Consider the following 18,177-nt stretch of genomic DNA (forward strand, 5'->3'; position numbering starts at 1 on the left):
TCCACCTTCCTGGGTTATGCATGCTACGACTCTGCCATGTTCCCGGCCCTTCAAAAAGAATTGAGACAGAATCTCACTAACTGTCTCAGGCTGCCAGGAACACCGTGAACTTGAGTCTCCTAAGCAGCTAGCTGGGCTTATGGACTTGCAAAACCATACCTGACTGACTGGGATTTTTATAACTAGTTACAAGCAGAAGCAGAGAATGACCATTAAATTGGTTTCCTTAAAACAATCATCTGGGCAGTGGTGATGCATACCTTAGTGCCAGCACTCGGGAGGCTGAGGCAGGTGGATCTCGGAGTTCAATGCCAGCCTGGTCTACAGAGTGAGTTCAGGACAGCCAGGGCTACACAAAGAAACTCTGTCTTGAAAAACTACATACTCTCGAGTGCACACACACACACACACACACACACACACACACACACTCTTAAAACAGATGCTAAATCACACACATAATTAAGACCATTTAGCTTCCAGATGGCTGCCAAAGGCTTCAAGAAAGTGAGAGTAAGCTATAAGAAGGATGTTTTTGGAATAGGAAATTCAAAGCTTTGCGCCCAGTGCTATCTGCAAGTGCACTGAAGCTCTGAATCCCAAAGTTTGAGAGATAGCAATGACACTTATAATTTAGAAACAAAGAGAAATCCACACTATCTAAATTCAGTTCACCTACATCCTCAGGAACCCATTGATTGTTGTCATTCTTATTTATATATTATTATATATTATATATTATTGATTGTTGTCATACTTATTTATATAGAATTTATACTGCATAAGGTTTAATTCATCTCCAGATTACTTGAGGTCTAAGAGCAGCTATATAAAGGTGTATGAACACTCTGCTGTTTCACACAGAGACCTAGGAGGCTTCAGGTTGTAGAATCTGAAGTGGAGGTGGGTGGAATGGAACCAATCCCTACCCATAATACTCAGCAACTGCTATTTAGGATCTGTGATCGCTATGGCAGACTTCTACCAAGCAGGTGCCTATTGGTCTAGAGCATCTTCTTCAATTACTTGTCTGTTTCTATTTTGCATGCCCATATAAATCCCATCATTGCAGGCAGGCAGTGATGATGGATCTCTACGGAGGCCAGTGCCTGGAACAGAGGGGCACTCACCGGTCCTGGGAGCTGTTGGCTCAAGATCTGGCTTCCACGTTGTAAATAAGATGTTAATTAGCTAGATATACCTTTAATCCCAGTACCTGGGAAGCAAGGGCAGGCAGATCTCTTAGTTCGAGGCCAGCCTGGTCTATATAGCATGTTCCAGAATAGTCAGAGCTACATAGCAAGACATTCTTTAAAAAACCTGAAAACTAGGCTGGATGTGGTGGCTCATGCCTTTAATCCCAGCAGAGGCAGTGGATCTCTGTGAGTTTGAGAACAGCGGAGTCTACAAAGTGAGCCCAGAACAGCCAAAGTGGGTCCTGTTGTTACATGGAGAAACCCTGACTCAAAAACAAAACAAAACAGAACAACAACAAACCACCACCAACAAAAACAAACTCCACAATACTAAAACAAAAACTATTAAATTAGAGACTCCCATGAAATGTTTCTTGACCATCACTGAAGGGGAGTGTGACAATATCTTCTGTTGCTGCTTGTGGTTTCTGTCTCCCTAATGCTAATGGAATCCACATAGGGTTTTCTTCTTAAAGGAAAAGAAGCCTCTTCAGCCTCCATTTTCCTTAGAATAACTCTGTTCATAATGTAAAGATATGACCTTATTTTCTAAAAACAGAACATGCCACAGGGTCGACCTTTTAGGCTATCTTTCTCCAAATCTTATGCTTGTGTTTTTAAAATTATTATTTTAAACTATTATCTCATATCCTATTACATTTTTTCAAATGCAGAAATTGGGAGGAAAGGCAATAAATATTTATTAAAAACCCATATCTGTCAGGTAGAATGCAAGAAGCAAAATATATATTGTATGTGACTTTACAACACACAGACTGGGTAGATAAAAAGTCCAGCTCCACCATACAGCCGTCTTTGTCTGCTCTAGACAGGGGGCAGTGTGAAGGAGCCACAGCAGACAAGGTGAAAAATGCTCTCTGCTCGGCCCTACAATGCCGCTTTACGACTCTACAGATCCTTCAGCATCACAAGGTTCACTTATGAAAAGTCATACCAATAATATCATTTACTCTCAGACCCTTCAGAGATTGTCTGGATCCTATGAGGATGACTTCAGGATAAAGGAGCAGTGTTCAGAAGCCGAGGGCCAGACCTGGGGCTAAAGCAAACCACTCTACAGTAAACAAGGTTCTTTCCTTGTGCCCGCTGCACCTCTAATGATGCTCCAGAGAGGACTCTGGCAGCCCGACAGGAGAAGGTAACAAATGCACAGTAGCTTTTCTGCATCAACCATCTGCATTGTTCCCAGTGACAACCAGACCCATCTTGCCTAGGGTTGCTGCCTCCCTTAGAATGTCACTTAGGTTGCTTGCTGTATAATGGGGTAGCAGAGTCAACATTAGAAATTTGGGATGAAGTGAAGAGCTGGAGAGGGCTGACTGAAGACAGGATCTTCTCCATGTGTTTTATGAAATGTAGTATTCCAGGGAAGAGCTGCCAGAGTTGCCTTTACTACTGTTTCCTAACCTGGCCTGAAAGTCACTACTCATTCATATACTTGTAACAGAAGTACATATACGTTTTTAAATCACTAATATTCCTTTGAATCTTTGCAAGTTAGAGAGATAACCTCGGAGAGCTTATCATTAACATGTCTAATAAAACTTGGAGAACAGAAACTGTCAGAAGAAAAAGTCGATCTTAGAGGTTTGTTTGAAAAGCACCTTTTGGCTAAATTAGCTTCCAACTCCTCATTACAATTCCTTTGCCAAAGACTTTGAGTTTAAAACAAAGTATGCAAAAAAAAAAAAAAGTATGCCTATTTTTTTCATATATTTTTACCAATAAATAAAATATTTTGTGGATCCCGACTATGTACATAACTATGTGCCTGAAGCCTGTATGTAAGAAGAAACAAAGCAAAATTTTAACCTCAATGGAGGCTCCACTTACACAGCCAGACCCATAGCACAGAAGCAACTGAAAAAAAAGGAGGCCATGCCTTTTGTAGGCTACTTACCATTTAAAGAGACCCGAGCTAAGAGTTAGCTACTGCTTAGATTTGGCTATTTCTGCTCAAGGTGAAATGAATGAATTGCTCAACTGCAATGAATGAGGTAAATAACTGTTACAATGACTGACCTCCAGAACTACTATATGATTGGAAAAGAGGGCAGTTTACAGCAAACTAGTGGTACTCATTCAGGGAGAGATGATAAAACAATGTTGTAGCAGCATCCAGCTACCCAGTCTTCAGGCTAAGAGAATCTATGAGCCGGAGTAGCATCTTAGCTGGAACAATTTAGGAACTTACTACTGCACTGAGCGCTCAACCCATATTAATATTCCTCACATATAGTTTGTGGAAAGTTTACTCATACACACCGGGTCTGCAACGATGGTGCGGACATTAGCACCTACACTTGTTCCTCTGTAAAATTAATTCTACACTGCTCACAGTAAGGAAGAAAAGTGGGAGCACAAATAAACCAACACATAAACATTAAGACATGTAGCCAACTCAGGACATCTCTTTTCTGTCAGAATATCAATGGGTCTTGGGCAATGCAAAGTCAACACTTACTTAAATTACACTCCCAGCCCCCAATTTAGCAGAATTTAAGGAACACATTACAGAGAGTGATCCTTAGGGTCTATTTTTTAGGTTACGAAGATACCAAAAGACTTGGGAGTTTTCATTTTAACTTCATTTCTTGACCAGTTAAGCCAATCTATATTCATTGATTGGATTAGTTTTTTATTTTAGTTACATCCTATTAAAAATGGGATACAGAGCTAAACAAAGAATTCTCAACTGAGGAAACTCAAATGGCCAAGAAGCACCTTAAGAAATGCTCAACATCCTTAGTCATCAGGGAAATGCAAATCAAAACAACCCTAAGATACCACCTCACACCAGTCAGAATGGCTAAGATCAAAAACTCAGGTGACAGTAGATGCTGGCGAGGATGTGGAGAAAGAGGAACAGTCCTCCATTGCTGGTGGGACTGCAAGCTGGTACAACCACTCTGGAAATCAGTCTGGCGGTTCCTCAGAAAACTGGACATGCCATTAACTGTGGATCTAGCTATACCACTCCTGAGCATATACCTGGAAGATGCTCCAACACATAACAAGGACACATGCTCCACTATGTTCATAGCGGCCTTATTTATAATAGCCAGAAGCTGGAAAGAACCCAGATGTCCTTCAACAAAGGAATGGATACAAAAAAAATGTGGTACATTTACACAATGGAGTATTACTCAGCTATTAAAAATAATGAATTTGCCGGGCGGTGGTGGTGCATGCCTTTAATCCCAGCGCTTGGGAGGCAGAGGCAGGCAGATTTCTGAGTTCGAGGCCAGCCTGGTCTACAGAGTGAGTTCCAGGACAGCCAGGGCTACACAGAGAAACCCCGTCTCGAAAAACAAACAAACAAACAAACAAACAAAAAAAAAGAATTTGAGAAATTCTTAGGTAAATGGATGGAACTAGAAAATATCCTGAGTGAGGTAACCCAATCACAAAAGAACACACATGATAATTACTCACTGATATGCAGATATTAGCCCAAAAGCTTGGAATAGCCAAGACTCAACTCATAGACCACATGAAGCTCATGAAGAAGGAAGACCAAATGTGGATGCCTCGGTCCTACTTAGAAGGAGTAACAAAAATACTCAAGGGAGCAAATATGAAAACAAAGTGTGGGACAGAAACTGAAGGAGGGGCCATCTGGAGACCATTCCACCTGGGTTATCCATCCCATGTGCAGTCACCAAAGGTAGACACTGATGTGGATGTCAGGAAGTACATGCTGACAAGAGCCTGATATAGCTGTCTCCTTAGAGGTCTGCCAAAGGGTGACACATTCAGAGAACGACGCTCACAGCTAACCACTGATATGATCAAGGGTCTCCCAATGGAGAAGCTAGAGAGAAGATTGAAGGAGCTGAAAGGGTTTGTGGCCCCATGAGGAGAGCAACAATACCAACCAACCAGAGCTCCCCAAGGTCTAAACCACCAGTCTGGGAGCACATAGGGAGGGACCCATGGCTCCATTTCCTCTCCTTTAGATCCCCATTGTACAAAATTGCTGCTGTCCATGTTACCACAACAAAGCCACATGAACATAAGGGGCTGGAGGGCTTTCATGCTTACAGAATGAGTCAGGGCACATCCTTCTCTTACAGTGTATCCCCAGTGCTACCTTGGAGTTGATGGATGGTCCAAGGCTAACCCTTCCGAGGCTAGGCTCTTCCCTACTTTCAACCTGTCTTCTGCTTCACCCCTTCCTGTCCCTACAACTCATCTTGCCCTACCTTTCCTTTACACTTCTGCTCAAAATGGTATATGTGCAAAGGATCATTATTGCATCTTCTCTCAGAACCTATGAGGGAAGGGCAATACCATCTCTCACGTGAGAATGAGGCCACAAGTACCTCTTCAACACAGCTTCTGGCCTTCATCAACTCTACTTCTGCATCCATTTGTCAGGATGACAGAAGGGTAATGCTGAGCAGAGCTGGGATCTGAATACATTTGGTTCAAGTGTGGATGGCTCAAAGTTCCTGGGGGTTTGAGGAAAGAACACCTCGTGTAGGCAACAGCCTGGGGTTTTAAAGTGGCCCTGTATGATTTCACAGTGAAACAGTTATTTGGGATCTAAAGTATACTAGCTACTTAACAGGCCTGAAAAAAAAATCAATTATCCATTGTTTCCGTGGAGAGAATTAATGAAGAAAGTTTTCCACTCATAAATTGGAAACCACCTGAATTTTACTGCTAATTACATTTTTACTACTTCTTTAAAAATGAACTTTTGACCTGTACTTATTTTACCTGTGATCAGAAGGCCTTATTTCTCTTTCCTGCTCAACCAGTAAGTAGACAGGTTTGCAACAGATAACTTAGGCTGGCTCTTCCCCAGCTCTCTGTGCCTCCCCAGAAGCCATGGAACAAGGAAGTGTGTGCTGGAAGCTCTGATGAATGCAGTCCCTCTGAAGAGCCTTTGAAAGGTTCAAAGGTCGAAGGTTAAGATACACCTGTCTCTTCTGGACTGGCAGAGAATATAATAATTTGGAGAACAATGAAGATAAAAGTAATGAAGATCAGGGCTACAGAGGTAGCTCAATGGCTAACAGCACTGTTTCTCTGTTACAGAACCAAGGTTCAATTCCCAGCACCTACATGGCAGCTCACAACCATCTGTAACTTTAGTTCCAGGCAATTAGATGCTATCCTCTGAACTCCCTGCGCATGCGTGTGGTACACATATATACATACATACGTACATACATACATACATACATGTAGGCAAAATACTCATACACATAAGATAAAACATATAAAGGATCATATCATGTCTTGTATGCACACTTTTATATGTAGTTTCTCTCTAAAATAACCAACGGGGTATGAGCTCCATATTCCCTCAGCAAGAGGTGGTTAAGTTACTCCTGTGCCCATATTTCCCACCAGCTGAAAAAAACCAAGACCTTGCCATAAGCCAGAATAATCTGTGGGGTCACAGCAAGTCATATGCTTGGCGATCCACACACTGTTCTTGCATAATAGATACAGGCTTCCTTGAATGGAACTTTTTTGCTTGTTGTGGTTAATAGAGAAAGCACTCAGGGCCGAATCCTGGCACTGGAAACCACTGAACACTCCTGTCTATGAAACAGTTGTCTTTTTCCACTCACACTAATATTTCTAACTGTTGTGTATATCACCCTTTGCAAAACAGGCAAACCATTTCCCTTTCAACATTGACTGCATGAGAAAAAAAAACTAAGTCTCCTCCTGAGACTCAAAGCCATCCCTGTATCACCAACAGTTGTGTGGCGCTATCAAGAGGAATTCTGGAACCACAGTGCCTAATTTGGAAAGCAGACACATCTGTTTCACTGTGCGGATTGTTTTCTTGTTTTATTTCTTTGGATATGAATTCACAACTATCTTATATCTGAAGACTAAAGGAAAAACATATGCTGGTAAGTCTGGTTTCTTCCATTATTTTTGTTCAAGGGAAGTTGCCTCCCTCACCCCTTCTTCCAATGAGGAATGGATAGACTTGGCAAAAAGTTTATTTAAGTTGGCTTTGCTAAGCCAACAAAATAAAGAAATCAACTAAGGGACAGGCAGAAAAATCTGTTCCTTTGAAGTCGATAAAAATCCATCTCCTTAATCCCTTTTTTATTCCAAGCAGAGGTGATTTTTCTCAACTGGCTCACTGAGAACCTTGATTTAGCTAATCTATCTTGCTTAGTTATCTTCCTACTCTGAACCTTTGCTAAAGGAGCATCTTTCCTCTTGACAATCACCATTGTTTAAACGTGCAGAGTGGATTCTCCAGCTAATCCTAATAGAGTTTTAAAACACAAAAATTACTGGCCCCATCATAGAAGAACAAAAAGCAGAAGCTAGACCACAGAACAGAAAAGATTCATTCAAATATGAATGGCAGAAAGATGACTCCACCATGATGCAGTGACTCTCTCCTACGTCTCTACTGTGCTTTCTGTCCCTTGCCCACCAGGGAAAAAAAAACAGCACTCCAAATGAACAACTCCTGTTCTATGCCTCGACCCACCTGCTAAAGGACTAAGATTCAAGAAAGAAAGAAATATGGTAAAAGCATGTTCAAGTCTAAAGATACTTGGAAGGAAGTCTGTTATCCTTGTAACACCAAGACACCCACTCAGTGTTGGGTATTTGAAAATAATTTTTGTGAAATGGACTATGAGAAAAATAACTCCACTCACCTGAGCTGAACAGCACCAGGAACTTTAGACACACAAACTCTCGCTGATCAAACTGCAAGGAACGGAGTCTCACCACGAGCTCCTGAGCGACGCTCAGAAGGTTGTTGAATGTGACTTCTTCGGTGGTGTTTGAGATGATGGTGGAGTAGTCCACCTGCAACACAGAATCACAGCTGTGACAACCAAAAGGACCAGCAGTACGAAGCTCCCTGGGACTCACTATGAATTGTGGGTAGAATAAGGTTGTAGTGTAGATTTCAAACACAGAGGCCACAGGCCAGTCTGACAGAGCCAGTTCCTCAATTGAGGCTCCGTTTCTTACAAGTGACTCAAGTTGACATCAGCTTACCAGGCCAACTAGGGAGAGCTTTGTTCTTGAAGTCAGTTTGAGACACCTCCTGTAAAGGGTATCCCAATGATGGGGATAAAAATCCAATCATGACTTTCATAGCAACTAGTTTTTGTTGCCTTTATTTTACAAGTACCTAGACCTGCTTTTCTGCAGTAAAAATATCTTCATGCAAGGTAATCATTTATATTCTGAATATGTTAAGTGGAGACAAAAATATGCTACCCACAAGAAATGAGTCACACAATAATTCTACATGGACACAATAACATAAACCAATATGAGGAAATAATGACTATGATACATCTTAACTGGCATTGTGAGACATCTTAATATACTCATGGATCACGACCGCTTGCTTGCAGACGACTAAAGTATCTCAGTGTGTCGATTAAGGATTCCTTTTTAGAAACAGTCACACTATGTAGCCCAAGCTGGCCTCAAACTCATCACCCCCTCCCATTTCAACTTCCCAGGTGTCAACATGCTTGACTCTAAAGCTATTTTGTAGCACTTCCCCTTCCTTAGAGACTGACATGAGGCCGTTAGTTTGAGATGATTACATTAGATGCTATCGCATTGATTACCATCACCCCACCACCCCCTTGGCACATGTCCTAATTTTTATGCAGAATATATTTCTTGCTCTGGAAAACAAGCCCCAAAAGTCTCAGTTCTATTTTCATTTTGTAAAATGCACCGAGAGGCACTCATCTTTATTATTCATGAGGACATAGGACATTCAATTTATAATAACAAGTTAAGATGTTGGGGTGGCCGTCCCACCCCAACAGACGATAGTACTGGCTTAGCCCCTGAATTCACAGCCTGTGAAGAACCACTCGGTACCTGGCACTCCTGGCTTTGTTTTTCTGGAGAATTCTCAGGCAACCAGATGCTCTTTTAGGTGCATTTAATTTTCGCATGAGCAGCAAATTTGTCTGGGAGGCAAGTCCTCATCTGCCACTCACCCAGAGCAGACTGTATTAAATTTTTATATTTATTGACATTTCATTACCATAATTGACTGCACTTGTTTCGCTAGGAGAAGGCACAGGGCTGCCTCCTATGCATGAGAACTAGTCCCTTGAGTAGAATCTGCAATTAAAAACAAGGCGGAATAGATCTTTTTTTTTCTCCCTCTTATATTGTGTAAATATGATGAGTTGAGTTTTCAGCTTTAACTAGAGAATACTGGGTGTAACGAAACCATTTTCAAGGGTGGGAAAATTATGAATCAGTGGAAAGAGAGCCCCCCAGAGGTGTCAATCAACTTACAGAGAGAGTCAACTACACAGGAAAAAGCCACCACTGATGTGTGCTTGCTTCAAGCCCTGTGCTAACCTACTGTTCTGTACCCACCCGAGTGCGCACTATCCCATGTAATTTAATAGTCAGATGGGCTATGAGCATTGCCAGACTCTGTTTCAAGAATGTCTGGAAAGGTCAGTCTGAAGGCAGCTTGAACCCTGGGGCAGGGGATCACCATGGGGATGATTCCGAGCACAGCATGGGCACTTCAGACTTGCAGAGTGACATTCACACAGTATTTTGTCACTGTTCTAGAATGGGGAGGTTCTTATGTCAAGAAAGTTCTCACTTCAAAGGTTAAGTGTGATAGCACAGACACTGAAACCCCACCAATAAAACCCTAGGAAAGGGGTTATTTAGCATACACGTTAGTTGTGGTCCATCATGGAGAGAAGCCAAGGTAGGAACAGAAGCAGAGATCATGGAGCTTCACTGCAAAACTAGAACCAGCTTACTCAGCTTGATTGTACAATATAGGACCACCTAGTAAGGGGTGGCACCGCCCACAGTGGACTGTGCTTTTCCACATCAACCAGTAATCAAGAAAATGCCCCCACAGACTCATCCACAGGCCAATCTGATGGAAGCAATTTCTCAATTGACCTTTCTTAGTGGTGGGTCTAGTTAGTGTCAAACTAGCCTGCACAACTAGGGTCAAAGAGACAGGAGGATTGCTACAAGCTTGGGGTCACAGCCTGAACTAAACAGTGAGTTCTAGACCAACCAAGCAAACTTAGTATGACTGGAAATCTCAACAGTCAAACAAAAATAAGTATCAGTACCTTTGCTACTGGAACAACAAAGATTGAACACAGTAAATACAAAACTCTGATGGGCACTCAAGTCTGGTGGGTCAGACCCTTAAAGCTCGGTGATCATTTGATGCCTGAGGTAGAAGAAACAATAGTAGTTCAAGGGCAGCCTTGGATACTTAGTAAAGTTAGGACCTGTCTGGGCAGAACCAAACCAAACCCGGAGACCTGAAATGCCTTCAGTCTAAACACACCAACGGACAAGTTTTGTGTACATGGGCTCATTGAAACGTCCTGGACAAAAATTTTTTGAGGGGGGGGGGGGGAGAGAGAGAGAGAGAGAGAGAGAGAGAGAGAGAGAGAGAGAGAGAGAGAGAGAAAGAAAGAGAGAGAGAGAGAGCTTAAATTATTCACATATTTAGAATTGGCTCTGTCTCTAACCAATATTGCTCTGTGTATGTAACTCTCTAATGTCCAAAATCTGAAGCACTCTGATCTCAAGCATTTTCAGATAAGGAGTGTTTGACATTTGAGAGAAATTCTAAAGGGCAAATGGGCTCGGTGGTGAATGACAGCAGAAGACCCAGTGAGGCAACAACGATTGGGACTAACGGATGACATGGGTTAAATACTGACCCTTACAAAGACAGTCGGGAAAGTCAAACACTTTTAGAGTGTCCTCATCTCTCAATAAGGACTGCAAGGTAGAAACGGTCCCTCTTCTATCCGTGGTTATGAAGAGATAATCATAGTGAGAATGATACTACAATTCAAGATTGTTGCCAACTGAATATACACTGTGTGTGCTGCGCGATACACGTAAGTACACTTACTATTAAGGTGAGGCTAGTTACATTAGAGGTGTGTGAACTTTCAACAGGTCATTGAGAGTAACTTTTGATAGTCGAGGCTCATTCTCATAACCTAAGACTCTATACTGAAGGAATTGCTTCCCAGACTTTTCTATTTAGTGAGACACCTGTAGTGAGATAGACCTCAAGGAATCAACTGGCATCCCAATACCTTTATAGCCACATTTATTAATATTCTAATTTGAAAGCTCAACCGTGCTTCTTAGGCGGGGGAGGGGCGGCTCTGGCAACATTTCCTCCAAGGATAATTTATCAAATTGTATAGTTCTGAAGGAGGACGGATGACTCACTTCTGATAAATCACAGACCAGCAACTTCCTTACATTTTATTGCGAACATAATTATATTTTCATTGTTGGATGCAGAGTTTGTACTCATTTCAGGAGCAGCTGGCCTTGTCTTTTATGTACTTAGTAAAATTAATTGATTGCTCTTACATGTAATCTTTATGTCATTAAATTCTGGGGGGGGGGGGGGGGGGCCTGAAGAGATCATCTAAGCCAGTGTCCCCTTTAGATAAATTTCATTCACCATGAGAGACAGAGATAATTTAAGCTAAATTGTTTTTAGTTCTAATGGCCAAAATTTTGATGGTTTGAATAATGCCATTTATTTAACACAGTGCACAATAATAAAAGGTAATAAGTTGACAGTACACTTTTGGCACTGTTATAGTGGTTGTTAATTAGGTATGATATGCAAATACTAGAATCTGCCCTCATGTGAAGTACTCTTTTGTTACTTGACACACACAGGTATATACATGCATGTGTGCATGTATAGCTTTTAAAATACTAGATAAAAAAGAATTTGCTGCCACAAATATACTAAAGACATTGCTTTGACACTACTGAATATTAATGAAAATTAATGATAATTATTATTTCAGTGCTGGGTGAAAACTCACAAGTAGCTGGGCATGGTGTTGCATTCCTTTGATCTCAGCACTCAATAAGCAGATTAGTCTGGTCTACACAACAAATACCAAACCAGCCAGGATTACATAGTGAGAGTCTATATATAAATTAGAAAAAAAAAAAAACCAACATACAATAAAACATAAGTTTTTTTTTTATTATTATTATTATTATTATTATTATTATTATTATTATTATTATTATTTTGTTTTTCGAGACAGGGTTTCTCTGTGTAGTCCTGGCTGTCCTGGAACTCACTCTGTAGACCAGGCTGGCCTTGAACTCAGAAATCTGCCTGCCTCTCTGCCTCCCAAGTGCTGGGATTAAAGGCATGCACCATCACTGCCCAGCTAAAACATAAGTTTAAAATGTGAGACCAAACTCTGTAAATTTTAAAACCTTGGTGTAAGGAGGCTTGAGATATGGTTCAACTCTTAAGAGCACTGGCTGTTCTTCCAGGGGACCCAGGATCAATCCCCAGCACCCACATAGTGGCTCACAACTGACTGTAACTGCAGTTCTAGAGGATCTGACACCCTCACACAGACATGTGTGCAAGTAAAAAAGAGCAAACACCAATGCAGATAAAATAAAAATCAAGAAATTAATTAAAAGGAGGAGGAAGGTAGGGAGATGAGGGGGAGGGAGAAGAGGGAGGGAGGGAGGGAGGGATGGAAGGAGGGAGAAGAGAGAGAGGGAGGGAGGGAGGGAGAGAGAGCACTTGCAAGAGAGCGCACAACAACAGTCCCTTGTTGTGGAACTACTACTAGCAGCCTGGAAGCGGGAGTCCTGAGCTGCATCACTGGTGCCTGGACCAGCTGGCTGCCCCATGTCTGAGTAGGAAGCTGTGTTCTTATCTGTTCCTGGGGACACTGTACTTTACTTTTGCCTCTTTCCAGCTTCTTCCGGTTCCTTCTCCCTTCCCACTTTCCCTCCTTTTGTTTTCTCTGTGGTGCTGCTGATTGAGCCCAGGGCCTCATACACTGTCAGTCAAATGCCCGCCAGCTGCATCCAGAGACCATTACTCATTTTAAAAACTTCTCAGTGTGGTCCTTTCTTCCTCCTCTACTGTAATGCTTTTGCCACTTTATCACAACATTCCACACATGGTGGGGAAGAAAGGAAGAACCCTGGGTTGTGGAGCAGCTGAGACCTTACAGCCTGTGGTTGGCCACAGGGCTGCCCCAGAGGTATGCATGGCAACTGAACCCTTCAAGGGAATAGGAAATTACTATCCAGGGTTCTCTTTGTGTTGAAAGGTTGCCTTGGGTATTTATTTGGTATTCATTCTATTGCACTGATAAAATACCATGGCCAAAAGCAACTTGGGTGGATAAGGCCGGTTTCAGCTTGTTCTGAATACACTTCCTCTTCTTGAAGAACCTGCAGAGCACCTGACTGTGCTCTGGGGCTTGCCTGTAGCACTGCTTGCTACAAAGCCCATCAGAGGATAGTTGCTACCTACCATTACAGAGCAGATGGAGGAGGGGCCTCCCTTATTGCTATTCACTGCAGGCAGTGCCTAAGAATTCTCCTCTTCCAATCTCTGATTGCCTCCACTACCAGAAATACCTTTTACCCAAAAGTAAAAGCATCTTCCTCACTTCAGGGTGAGTGCCAACCATGGAGCCACAGGAGAGTTCTGCATGCTTTATTGGTACAGTGCGGTTTAATTCTTCCCCAGGATGTCCGAATGACCTTGCTACAATGTAACATGGAAGCAGACTTCCATCTGGGCGTGAAAGTTCACACTGTAGAGAATCTAGGGGACATAGGTCACTATGCTATGTTTCTGTGTCAACCTTGTTTAGAAGACTCACTCTTTAGTCCAATGCCACACAACTATTTCCTGTCGTTACTACTGCAATTTTCTCATGTGGGCACATGGGTACCACAAAGAAAGCAAAGAAACTGATGCTCCAAAGGGAGGATGTCTTTCTCGAGATGATATAGCCAGTAAATTCTAAAAAGGGTACACAGTCTGTTCTAACACACACAGACACACATATATACATATATACACACACAAATACATTCATAAACACAGGCACAAATATACATATGCACTCTTCAAAATTTCCAAACCAAAGTCATGAAGTTTGTATTAATGAGTAGGCACATGCTTGTAATCTGGACAGTAAGGAGGTTGAAATAGGAGGATCATGGCTTTAAGGCAGTAAGGGATACATAGTCAAAACTCTGTCTCAAAAATCCTTCTGTCCCTAGAGAAAAACGTATGCCGTTTCTACAAGCTATCCCTATATCCCTATATACTACTCGGCTGTTGACATAATGAAGAAGCTCCCCTCTCCATCCCCAGTTATTTTAATAAATTTGTTTACACACACACACACACACACACACACACACACACACGCTTCTCTGTGTGTGTATGTCTCTGTCTCTGTGTCTGGGTGCCCACCCCCCAACCAATCCCTCATTTTCTTTTGCTGTTGGAAAGCCCATAACCTCCAGAAGTCTCCCTGTGTAGCTCTTCGCTTGCCTTCTCTGTAGTCCCAGGAGTCTGGGGTTTGTGCTTTTCTCGATTGCTCCACAACAGACAGAAGATAAAAGCCTTCTCCCATAGTTAGCATAAATGAGAAAGCTTGGTTACAAGAGCCATCACCACTGCTATTCACATGGGGGAAGCTGGGAGCACCTGCACTGCAGGAACAACTCAGGACAGAGGCTGGGGAGTTCCTGCCTTCCATCTTCGTGCACTATCCAGATGGACAGTGATTGACAGCAAGAATAACACTGTTCGTGCCGTTTTGGTTTTTAAAATCAGGGAGGCAGGGGTGTGCTTTCTCTGCTTGTCAGCAGTAAGCACTGTTACAATAAGGGAGTATTCAAGGCAAACTAAACTAAGAATAAGAAATACTTCTAAAGATCTGGGTTGAAATGGCACAAACCTGTTTCATTTAAACAAATGGGATTGAGTTAATTCCTGTGCTGTGTCTTTTAGTTCCAATGGAACTCCAAGCTGGGCAAGCGTGGGGATGGTGTAACACATACCCTGTGATCAGACTGAAAAACGGGGAGGTTCCCTTTCAAAGACTTGGGTTACAGAATGCAAACACCAAAATTTGGAAGCACATGAGATCAAAGATATAAAGACTTTTTAATCTAGAAAATTCTCCTCAGAGTTGCTGGGAGCAAGGACCAGATAGATAGTGACAGAGTCGGTCGAATTGATCCCGTCGGCAAAGGCCTGAAATGGTGCTTGCCTTTAATTTGATTGGGAAGTGTGATTTATTAATAATCCAGCGAACAGTGTGGAGACAGCCTCTCATTTTCAAATATGCACCGCTGTGGTTTCACAGCACATAAACATTTATGGCTGGATGTTAGAGATCACATTGCCTCAGTGCCAGTCACCCTGGCTGAACAATGCAGTGGTGCCCTGCATAGCTATGACCGAAAGGACTGACTAAAGAACTCACAGTATACCCCGAGTTTATATTACCAATCAATTCATTATTTATAGGGAAGAGAGAACAAAACCAGGAGAATTTATACAAACTCTAAGGCCAAACACTGTATAGTCCCCGGGTCTCACCAAAACATGTATTTAGGAATATGTGCTCATTCCTCTGCTTGCTGGCCAATATTTGTTTATTTTTTCCCCTTTGCTTCAATATACCAAAGGTTTGTGAATTAGTTTATTATCGTCAGCCTCCTGCTACAACTTAAGATCCAAAAGGACAGGAAACTGTGTTTTTTTACTCCCTAATATATATATGCCAGTGCCTCTGAATAGTGACCAGCACATTGTGGGGTAACCAATAAATATTTACAGGTTCAACAATTATCGATTCAGAAACAAACCCAAGTTGAGAGCAATTTTTCTTTGTAGATAACTGACTAGCTCTCGAAAATATCCCTTCTCATTAGTTTGTCTCTTCCAGCTATTACGCTGAGAGCATCCCAAAATACCAAAGATGCTGCAGCTGCTTGGGTAGCTCAAGAGAGGTGAGCATATGTTTAACATAAGAGACCCTGACCTTTTCTTTAGCACAATCATCACCATCACCACCATCACCATCACCACCATCACCACCATCACCACCAGCAGCAGCAAAACAGTAAGGACTCTCCAGTTTATAAAGGAGAACTAGCTAGCACACAAATATGGTATGTTCGTGCAGAAGCTGAAGGGGGGAAAAAACAAAAAACAAGCCACCAGTCCTAATTGCTGAGTTTCATTTAGATGTAGATCTGACCCTTGTACAAGACTCCTCTTTCTGCAGACTGGCAGCAGAAAGCTGTTTGCTTTCCCAACTTTATAATCAGAGCAGGAACTGAGGACTCAAGTCATCATTTCTCCCTTTCTCCCTCTCAAAGCACAAGAGTGCTTCTGACCTAGTAAAATTCCTGCCACTCTGAACAAGCTTAGTAATGAGCTTTTTGTTTTGTTTGTTTTGTTTTGGTCGGAGTACTCACATGTTCTCCAGTAACCAGGAAGATTGTCCCTTCCTTCCCATGTGCCACTTGCCGGTAAATGTGATCGAGGATCAAGAGTTCGCTCCAGCAGTTCTGAAGCAGCTTCATTTGGTCATCAACCTGTAATTGAAAAATAAAGAGTCTGTTGTTCGCTCTCTTTCTGGTTTTGCATAATTTTCCACACAAGATGACCAATAAGCAAAGAGGTCCCCTTCGCCAAGCACTCAGACACAGATGCTCAGCAGACACACTGCTGCTCCCGGAAAATGCTAATTTTATTTAGACAAGTACTTCAGAATAAAAACTAAGTATTTATTATAATCAGCAAGCTGCAGGAAAAGGCACTCCATTAGATTGTCCTAGCTGCAGTACACGAGCTATTAAGAGTTTAGCTGTGGGAGGTACAGGTGTCTGAACGGTCCGTAACAGCTCCTGCTAGAACAGTCTCAAATAGCTCATATACAAAAAGGTCAATACACATCTTAGCAAGCTGCCAAACAGAGGGAAAACTAACAGGGCAGCCTGGGGGATTTCTGAAGGTAGAGGAACTGGCCCTATTGATCATGAGCGTTAACGACAGTTCTTAATGATGTGAGTCTTATAAGAGAAACATCACCAAGGCTGCTCTTGCCTTTGACTCCAGCATTTGAAGCACAGGGACTGGTCTTGACTACACTGCACATGTGTCTCATCAGGCTGTCATGCTTTCTAGCATGGCTGTTATCTAAAGTGCTAGGCTTAAAAAACCATGTGGGTGCTATCTCACCCGTTTACCAAGTGACTCAATGAGATTCCGGATACACAGAGATACGAGTTGGTGACCACCTCTGATTTCCACAGGGCCAGGACACAGTGAACACGGCTAAATTACTAGATGTGGGTAAGAACAAGGACGGAATCCATGACTTCTGTACTTCCCATCTGTGCGAGCCTGGTCCAATCACTATGGAGCCTTATTTTCTCAGCTAAAATATGTGAGGTGGGTTTTATTAACATGCACAGGATGGCATCATTGCTAAGAAAGCCCCTTCTAAACTGGGCCCAGTAATACTATAAATTCTAACACTAAGGCAGGAGAAACTGAGTTTCAGACTAGGCTGGGCTAGAGAGCAAGCTCAAGGTAACCTGAGCTAAACAGAGCCATCTGTGGTGCATGATGGGAGATGTAAAGCAATAAGCAAATGAAGAAACAACAACCGGCAGATATCCAATGAGAAAGTTCTGTTTATGAGTGGGTTGGGGATAAAGCTCACTGGAAAAGCACCTGCCACACAAAAGCCCCTGGGGTCTGCCTTCAGCACCCCCACTCCCACCTCAGCCAACTTCAAAATCTGGGCTGCACAGACTGAAGCTAACACTAAACAAGGTAACAGGCAGAAGTCTTCCATCAGAAAAAACAAAACAAACAAACAAACAAACAAACAAAAAAACTGTACACTGCTAAGAGTTCCAGAATTAGGATTTGAACCAAGGACAAATAAATGCTTTACTATTAAGTGGGCCCAAGTGGCTAGTTTTGAGTCAATCATTTGGTGTGTCTAAGTGTGGGGCTCTGGGATAAAAGAATTAGCAGGTCTACACCAATCCCTGTCTTTGTGGAAATCACTCAGTTGGCCTAGTAACCAGTGGGTTAGTGGACAGTGGTAACATTCGTGTCTCTGGAGTA

At 42.3% G+C, this 18,177-nt stretch overlaps 1 protein-coding gene across 5 annotated transcripts in view; it reads right to left on the reverse strand.

The window, feature by feature from the left end:
- The window catches only part of Nr5a2 (nuclear receptor subfamily 5 group A member 2), a 117,276-nt gene that overhangs the window by 32,635 nt on the left and 66,464 nt on the right, over nucleotides 1–18,177 (reverse strand). For all 5 annotated transcript variants that reach the window (XM_076941271.1, XM_034513521.2, XM_034513522.2 and 2 more), the window contains 2 exons: nucleotides 16,512–16,631; nucleotides 7,868–8,021 (listed from right to left, as the gene is read on the reverse strand). In XM_076941271.1, the coding sequence (XP_076797386.1) occupies nucleotides 7,868–8,021; nucleotides 16,512–16,631 (274 nt within the window). The remainder of the gene's footprint in view (nucleotides 1–7,867; nucleotides 8,022–16,511; nucleotides 16,632–18,177) is intronic.

Source organism: Arvicanthis niloticus, chromosome 10 (assembly GCF_011762505.2).
Source record: "Arvicanthis niloticus isolate mArvNil1 chromosome 10, mArvNil1.pat.X, whole genome shotgun sequence".
Lineage (NCBI taxonomy): Eukaryota > Metazoa > Chordata > Mammalia > Rodentia > Muridae > Arvicanthis > Arvicanthis niloticus.